General features: G+C 40.1%; 2 protein-coding genes and 1 pseudogene across 2 annotated transcripts in view; all 3 read left to right on the top strand.

Annotated features, from left to right (window-relative positions):
* LOC106958065 (claudin-3-like) overlaps positions 1–361 on the top strand; it is a 4,218-nt gene extending 3,857 nt beyond the window's left edge. The window contains exon 2 of the mRNA XM_015049785.1: positions 18–361. The gene's annotated coding sequence lies outside the window, so the exon portion shown is untranslated. The remainder of the gene's footprint in view (positions 1–17) is intronic.
* A 5,365-nt stretch (positions 362–5,726) lies between these two features.
* Positions 5,727–7,041, top strand: LOC106958064 (claudin-4-like). The gene is made up of 2 exons (XM_015049784.1): positions 5,727–5,855; positions 6,556–7,041. The coding sequence occupies exons 1-2, from the start codon at positions 5,727–5,729 to the stop codon at positions 7,027–7,029; spliced, it is 603 nt and encodes a 200-aa protein (XP_014905270.1). The 3' UTR covers positions 7,030–7,041.
* Positions 7,042–7,177: 136 nt separating this feature from the next.
* On the top strand, positions 7,178–8,631 carry LOC106958061 (claudin-4-like; annotated as a pseudogene).
* The last annotated feature ends 565 nt before the right edge of the window (positions 8,632–9,196 follow it).

Here is a 9,196-nt window from a genome sequence, read left to right as displayed (position 1 = left end):
GACGACTAAATTTAGAGGTTTTATGGAAGGAACTGGGGTCCAATAGACGGATAGACAAAAGGTTGACAAGGGAGTTAATTTGGTAAAAACTGGGCAGACGACACCAGGGATTGTAAATACTTTATGCTATAACTGAATCTGATTATTAGTTCCATAATTTTAACTGGTGGTACTAAAATGGTTGAACTTTGTAATTTTCCTTTCCATTATTTTCTAAATTCTTTGGGGTTTTAAAGAAATCCTATAAATCCATATAAAATAAATGTTACCATGCAAAAAGTGTCTCTAACCAGAAAAAACTGGATTTCATAGAAACTTTTGAAAACTTTTCAAGATAATTACATTCCTCCTGTTTTTTGCTTATTTAACCCCTGTTATGTTTAATTTAATCCACAATTTATTTTCTCCTGTTCAGAAAGCTGCTAACAGATCCACTTCAAGAAACAGTTTCATGATAGTTTCTCAGATACTCTGTTGCTCCTATATTATTTTCTACTAGTGAAATATTTTGTTCTATTTTTGTTTCTTTACAATGATAATCAAAGATTATTAAAACTTTATCAGACACAGATGTTTAAATGATTTGGAAAAGAAGGTTCGGCTACATGCAGAAAATGTTAAATTAATGACTTAGACAATAAGTAATAAAGGTTTCACTTTGGTACTAATAGTTTCTCAATAATTATTTTATTTCACAATTACAATGGTTATTTTCAAATTTTACATTGATGCATCCTTCTAATAATACAAATCAAATTTCAGTTAAAAATAAAAGTCACAATCAATTTTACATTGATTAAAGCTTTATACATAATATTGTAAACTATTAATATTTTATGTTGGAAACATATTAATCACAAGAAACACAAAAAAAAGTGCAAATAAATCACAAACAGGCAATTTAATTTGCTCACCGATCTCACAAGAGGACAGTGCAGCAGCACAAATGGCGCCGCCTCTAAATCAATCAATCAAATTTTATTTGTATAGCACATTTCAGCAGCAAGGCATTTCAAAGTGCTTTACATAATTAAAATAAAAACAGCATGTAACAAACAGTGAGAAAGAGAAGTTTTATTTCTGTTCAGCTGGAGAAAGTTTTGGCACATCCACACATGTATCTGTTCTAAGCATCTGTTCAGTGATTGGATGGGGTCAAAGGTCACCAGGTATGCCAGCCTTGCACACCACTCATCACTTGCAAGCAGCTTTGCGTAATCCGACCCCTCATTTGACAGATTCACTCCGAGTTCCTCCCACAGCTCATACACACGGGCCAGTACCTTGCCGCGCGACAACCATCGGACCTCTGTATGACACAGCAAGGTCTTATGCTCCGCTCCCATTTCCTCACACAAAGATGCAAATATGCGGCTTTTCACAGGTCTTGCCTTCATAAAGTTTACCATCTGCACAACATCATTGCACAGGATGATGGAGCCAGGTCTGCTGGTAAAGTCTAGGCCATGAGGGCCTCACGGTGTAAGAAATGGTGCATAATCATTACATCTGGGTTTCTTTCCTTCACTCTGCTTACAAAGCCTTTGGTGCGCCCGACCATGGCTGCAGCTCCATCAGTGCAGACACTCGTGCAGTTTTCCCACTTAAGTCCTCCTTGTTCTAAATATTCTGATGTGACCCGGAAAATTTCCTCTCCTGTTGTCCTTTCTGGCCTTGGAAAATAGGAAGTTTTCTCTGATTGCGGCCCAGCCACAAAATGCACATTGGCCAAGATGTCCACTAATATCAGTACACTCATCAAGTTGCAATGCAAATTTCTCACTGATACAGATCTTTTCTTTGGTACCCCTGATTATTCACTCTGCCAGATTCAGCAGTGCTGTGACCTCTCACATAACACACTTCCCTAAATCTTGAAGAGGTTATTCTTGATTGTTGCAGCCTGTGCCACTCATGAATATAGCTCTGGTCTCGTGTTGATGTCTCAGTCCTGTGAGCCATATCAAAGGATAATTGCAAACTCTGCAAATGAAACTGTTCCTCTTCAGTGCAAACCCAGACACACCCTGTTAGTGACAGATGATGAGAACAAAGTGGAAGAGAAGGAGAAGGTGATGCAACTCTATACATCGGGTTACTAGTTTGGGTTCCTGATAGGACAGTACACTTCCTTTTCGCACAAGTCCAAATTCAGAATCCACAATTAACTTTTAATTTTACTCACATTTGTTGACTATGAGTATACATGGGTGAGGAACTCTGATCTTTTAGAAATGTTTCCCATCAGAAGTCGTTTACTAAGTGAAACTTTAAAGAGCAGCTTCTGAAGATATAAAATTACAAACAGATTCGCAATCAACATTAAAACAAGACATGTGGAACTGGTCTTGTTTTAATGTTATGATGAAAAAAGATGATTAAAAATGGGAGGGCGCTGTAAACACAATCCCATTTGAGCTCTTCACAAGAAGCATGCAAACGTAGTGAGACGAAATAACATGGAGGCCTGAAGGAAAACGGCCACGTGTTTCTAAAAACAACAACTTTGAACCTGAACTCAGCTGAACTTGAACGTCTTCAGCATCTTTAACGGGTCAGGGTGCACTTACTTCAGTGTTTCTCAACCCTGGTCCTCAGGCCCCCCGGATGTGCCTCTGTTCCAGAACAGCTGATTCAAATGACTGCATGACCATCAAGTGCTGCAGAAGCCTGTTAATCACCCAGAGGTACAATTCAGGTGTGGCAGAAGGGAAACACCTAAAACATGCAGGGCAGGGGGGACTGAGGACCGACGGTGAGAAACACTGACTTACTTTCAAAAAGGAACCTCTGAGCCTCAGTTCTCATCTGCAGTAAAAGTTGATTCATGTTGAGACGAAATGATGGCTGCAAACATTGATGGACACATCGAGGAGAGCGCCACGCATCAGCCACTGTTACCAGACACGGCAGTGATGATGTTACAGCGAAGGCAGGTGAACAACCTGCTCACCATATTTCATAATGCTGCTTCTAATGTAACATATTCAACAACTGTAGAAACTGCATATAAAACCCCAGTTAGATAAGCTGAGACTGGCACAATGTTTATATGTGCCTTTTATTTGCACATATAAACATTGCTGTTTATATGTGCAAATAAACAGCAATGTATGTGGGAAGCTGCCACTGCAGCCCAGTTTTGCAATGTAGAAACATTCAAAACACAGGATGTAAACTAAGATGTTGACATCCTGTGTCTTACCACTCAGGCTGTGAGATACACTCCCTTAATTTATTAATAACATAAAACCACAGTAGAGATGTTTACCCTCTGATGCATACGTGGGTCTTTTTTGACACGGTGAGGTAATTTCTTTGCATTATCTTTGCACAGCAAAGTTTTCATCACTTCATTCCAGGTGTTCCTCAAAAACACATTACTGATATCACAATTAAAATTTTTAATTTACCTTTTATACATTTACATAGGGTAGTAATTATCTTCAATTACTACCCCATTGATCCGTAAGTGGGTCAATAATGACCCGCATTCATTTCTTATGAATAAAATTCTTTTCTGAACCAAACACACTGAGTCCTTAGTGTCACCTCCGAGTAATAATATTTTACACAGCAAGAACTCTTACATACAAGTATTATCTTTATTTTTATCTCACAAATGTGTGTGTGTGAGTGTCAATCATGAGTATTGTGACAGCGTTATTGTCACAAATCAACATATTACCCTTCTTCAAAGTTAGCCAACACTAGTTATCTAACCAACTGGCTAACATTACCACCTATACTTTATTGTACATGTGTATTATTTGTGTGTGTGTCTCTGTGTGTGTCTGACATACTGGATGAGAAAACCAAAAGAGAAAATGTGTTGAATGACATACAAAACCTGTTGAGTTCTAGGTTTTGTTCTTTTATCATCTCAATAAATAAAATAAAGAATCATAGCTATATAAGTAAATGCATAAATAAATGAGCTGGAAAAGTATAGCGTGCCTTCTCTGGGTCGGGGAGGATGTCCTGTCCCAAGTGGAGGAGTTTAAGTATCTGGGGATCTTGTTCACCACTGTGGGAAAAATGGAGCAGGAGATCAACAGGCGGATTGATGCAGCGTCTGCAGTGAAGCGGTGCTGCACCGGTCTGCCCTGGAATAAAACGTAGTAGAAAGTATTAAATAAAATATTAATTTGAACTAAAATGACAAAAGTAGCTTTAAAAACACATTGATTCTAATACGGGTCAAAAAAGACCCACTTACAGAAGTGGCAGACATGCATCAGAGCGTTGGAGCTCAGACCACTTCGAGCTTCCTTTTTCCGCTGTACTTGTGAAGTCAGAACCACACGTATTCTTCCGCGGTGCAGTCTGTGGTCCATCCGCTTAGTCAGAATTAACAGAAGAACCTTGATCCAACGTCATCTTCTAAAAAGGTAAACATTTTTCATCTTTATTTAGTTTTAGCATCAAGAAAAAAATAAATATTACTGAAACAGAAGAAATAATTGCATAAATAAATCCATCATGATGAGAAAATGAATCTTTAATACTTTTAAGTGTGCTATGAGGAGGGCAGTAATGGTTCGTGGCATCAAATTTGCTTTTAGTGCCTGCAATAAAACTTTTTTTTTTTTTTACCTGAATTGACACGTAGTAATTTCTGTAGCTTCAGTTTCTCTGTGTTAATGGAGGACTGAACCTTTCTGTGCTTTGGCAAAGTTTTGATAATCCAACCCACATAGTTAATCGTGTTGCTCCACTCAAACTACAATATGTTCACATGCGACTTGTTCATCAGATTAAAAGTACCCTTACAAAATAACAACCTTTAAGCAGGAGTTACTTTTTTATTAAACCTTCTATTTTTAACAATATTTTTTGTTGTTTGGATTTGATCAATGTTTCTCAGTTATTTTGCCCCCATCGGGACCATAATTATTTTTCACGACTCCCATGTGCCGTTCCCTTCTCAGAATTGAAATACTATTGCAAATCTGGTAATAGAATAAATTATCTGTACAAACCACTGGCTCCAGCATTGTATGACCTTGTTATCAAAACAACTGTTTTATTGTTATAAGTCTCAAAATAATTTCCAAGTCCAGTTTATTAAGTCAGTCAGTAACATTTAATCAAGACTCATTGTGACTGAGAAAAAGAGCAAATGATTCACCAGGATGTGCATTTTTAGACTTAATACAGTAATTTTTCACAGTAAGCACTGGTTATATGTCAGCTTCTTCAGTTGCAGCAATATTGTTTATATTTTCACGTTGTCAGATGAGGAGATTAATCCATAACTCATTCATCCTCAGCTCCGTTTACAACAGAGCTGTGCAGCTGCTTCTACTGGCTTCAACAGGCAGCATGTTGATTAGTTTGAACGCTGCTTTACTCACTGCATGAAAAACAAACACGTTTTAACCAAAAGTTCATCAGGTACAGACACACACCTGCAGTTTTTGTCCAAGTTTCATAAGTTTTTTTATTTAAACAAACTGATTTGGAAAAAAGATTTTGCCTGATTTTGTTATTTTTATCTTTTTCTTATTTTAAGAATTGACCTTTTTTGTGTCTGGAATAAAATATGATTTGTTATTTTTTGTTGCTTGTATGAATTATTGTCGTTTTGGGCCTTTAAGTACCAAAATTTCCACTTAACTTTATATTTTAGTTTGTCTGATGATGTAATTTCATGACTGTTACCAAAGCGAAGAACAGAATGAATTGCAGCGTCTAATTTGCCTCCTGTTTGTGTCTTTTGCAGAATGAGACCATCAGCAGTTCAGATGGTTTGTTTGGCCTTTGGGGCCGTCGGGTTAATTGGGGCCATCAGGTGTTGCACCCTCCCTCAGTGGGTGGTTTGGGTCTACAGGAGTGAAAACAGGACTTCAAAGGTATTGTTTTAATTTCAGAACATCTAAAGACATTTTTTGGCTCACATTGTCAATTACAGTTGTGTTAGTTGGCTTTTATTTTTTATTAATCAGTCTTTACTGTATACACACGGTTAATGTCTGGTTTAAATGGGTGCTGTTAGCTGGTTGCTAATTCCTGACGTCAATATTCACCAATGAATGAAGCACTTTGGAGACCTCTGGACTAGTCAAAGCGCTCTGCACAGGTTATTTACCATTTATGAAAAGTTATTTGAAACCGAGTTAAAAATATTCTTAAACAAAACTGACAATATTATGGCAATCAGTAAATAAGATAAATTATTTTTTTTCATCTGGGAGGGACTCAGAGCTGCTGCTCCTTCACATCGAGAGGAGCCAGTGGCTCGGGCATCTGATTAGGATGGTCGCCTCCCTGTTGAGGTGTTCCAGGCACGTCCCACCAGGAGGAAGAGCCTGGGGAAGAGCCAGGACACACAGGAGGGACGATGTCTCTCAGCTGGCTTGATGATTCCCCAAATGTTCCCCTGGAATAAGTGGCTGGGGAGAGGAAAGTGTCCTTACTTAGGCTGCTACCCCCACGACATGACCCTGGATGAGCGGAAGAAGATGGACGGATGTTTTTTTCAGTCTGATATTAAAAAGAAAGTCATCCATACGGTGTATGTAAATATCTGCTCCTGTGTCTTTGGGTGGGTAGGAACATCAAAGGGGTCTGTGGATGGACTGTGAGAAGCAGAGCACCAGACGGCTGGAGTGCAAACTGCATGACTCCATGGTGGCGCCACCCCCTCTACTTCAGGCCTTCAGGGCCATGACCGTCATCAGCTGCATCCTCTGTGGGCTCAGCCTCCTCATCCTGTTCTTTGGTGCCGACTTCACCACATGTGTTCAGAACCAAGACACCAAGCACAGAACCATCCTGGTGGCCAAGGTGGGCCTGCTGCTGGCCGGCCTGCTGGTGATCATCCCTGTCAGCTGGGTGGCGCATACGCCATACGCCTTGATGGTGAGAGACACGCCAGTGAGGTTCATGAAAGGAGCTAGCATTTCTGTTGGCTGGGCAGCTGGTGTGCTGATGATCCTGGCTGGAGTTCTGCTCTACTGCTTCAGCAGACCCAGATCCAGCAGCTCTGGAGGAACCGCCAAGTTCTACAGCAACAAAGCTTTGTGAGTCGTTTCTTTTTGCTATTTTGGCAAACTGTTGAATTCTCATGATTTTTTGTGTTTTTTATTGTACTTACACCGTGTTCCAAATTATTATGCAAACTGGATTTAAGTGTCTTAAAGATAATTTTTTTGTTGTGCCATTAAACTCAGAGATGGTTCTGGGTCTCAAGGCTCAAGACCAGATTGTGGTCTTGAGCCACGTTCCCATCCTTGGCTGCTACCCGACTTCACCCACTAGGCTAACAAGTAGGAACTCCATCATCGTGGCTAGTTAAGCATCTGATCAGGAAACTTCTTGGCCTACGTTAGTGTTGCCTTTTACCTCAGCAAACCAATCTTGGATAAGAGGAAGACAATGGATTCATTGCTGCCAAAGCCAGAAGACAACCAGGAATATATTGCAGCTACATTAATTATTTGGCTTCTGGTTTTGTTTTTTGTAGGACGGTTCAGACGGTATGTGGTGCTGTCGGGGTCACCGGACTACTTGGGGTCATCGCTTGTTGCGTCCTCCCTCGCTGGAGAGTGTCAGCCTACACAGGATCGACCAACGTGACCGCACCGGTAACCATGTGTTATGTGGAAGAGGGCATCAAAAGCTCCCATTCCTGTATAAGATGGATCTGATAATGCCAGCAAGTGGAATGTACCCTTGGCTCAAGGAGCTGTTAATTATTGACAAACTTGTTGGACCAATGGAAGTTCCAGCCTGGACAAGCAGAGAGGGGGGTAATATTTCCAATGAACAAGCAGAAAGTTTCATTTTATCAATTAGTGATAAACGAGTCCTTTACCAGGCTATGCTGGTAAAGGACTCGTTTCATTCTCAAAACAAAAGTTTTCTCAAAGGCCTGGAAAATAGAAATTATTTTTGTTATTCTATCTGATTTAATGTTAGGCTATGAAAAAAATGTTTTATACAGTGCAAATGTCTTTTTCTGTGTCTTTGAAGGAGTTGGTGATTTTTGACGGTCTGTGGATGAGCTGTGTGAAGCAGGACACTAAGCAGCATTGTAAAGTGCATAACTCCACCCTGGATTTACCCTTTGACCTTCAGGCTGCCGGCCCCTTGACCATCATTAGCTGTGTCCTCAGTGTGATCAGTCTCTTCATCCTGTTCTTTGATGCCAACTTCATCACATGTGAGCAGAACAAAGATGCCAGGCCCAAAATCACCCTGGCTGCAGTGGGGCTGCAGATGGCCGGCCTGCTGGTGATCATCCCGGTCAGCTGGGTGGCGCATACTACTGTTAGAGACTCCTACAACCCTAAGTTACTGAATGTCCTGAAGAGAGAGCTGGGAGTGTGCATCTATATCGGCTGGGCAGCTGGTGTGCTGATGATCCTGACTGGAGTTCTGCTGTGCTGCCTCAGCAGACCCAGGTCCAGCTGTTCAGGAGGAACCACCAGCTACTACAGCAACAGAGCTTCAGCTGCAAACAATGACGTCATTTAGAGGCTTTATGGAAAGGACTGGTGTCCAACAGACGGGGAGACGGGGGAGCTGAGTTGGTAAAAACTGAGAAGACGACACTAGTGACTATGGCATAAATACTTTATGCCAAGCATAAGTAGATCTGATTATCAGTGCCATCATTTTAAGTGTGTGTGCTTTAAAGCATGTACTCTCTATATGTTAATTCAGGGCTTAAAGTGAAAAAAATCCTGAGCCTGAACTTATAGTGGTGATAGGAATGAACTATACCGTTGCTATTGCCACAGTTTAATGAAAAGTGTCTTTGAATAGAGCAAACAATTGCTTCTAACAATACAATTAACAAGCTAAACACTCAAATTTAAATAAGACTTCAGTACATTTCAACTCAAAGCAAAATATAAAATGTCTGTCCCCTAGAGGTTCGCCTTACGGGCAAAAATCCCTCAACATTGAATAAGAGTCCTTTCAGTCAATGTTTTTGCAAGTAATTTAGAATATGCAACATTACAAACGAAATCAGTGTTTCTCAGCCTTTTTCAGCCCAGCACCCCCAGCCTTTATCCAGGTCCCTCACTGCCCCCCACCAAAGAATTTGCAGGCTACTTTGCACTGACCATTGTTTTATTATTAATATTACTGTCACTATTGTTGATGTTTAGACTTTTATGCTTGTTTCTGTATTTATCATCGAAATAATTTCCCAGAGAACAAAAAAGCCATGGGAATAGAAATT

The sequence above is a fragment of the Poecilia latipinna genome, unplaced genomic scaffold, assembly GCF_001443285.1.
Source record: "Poecilia latipinna isolate Pla-1442-1.1 unplaced genomic scaffold, P_latipinna-1.0 Scaffold960, whole genome shotgun sequence".
NCBI lineage: Eukaryota > Metazoa > Chordata > Actinopteri > Cyprinodontiformes > Poeciliidae > Poecilia > Poecilia latipinna.
Note: the sequence above shows the minus strand (reverse complement) of the source record. Positions and strands in the feature narration are given on the sequence as shown.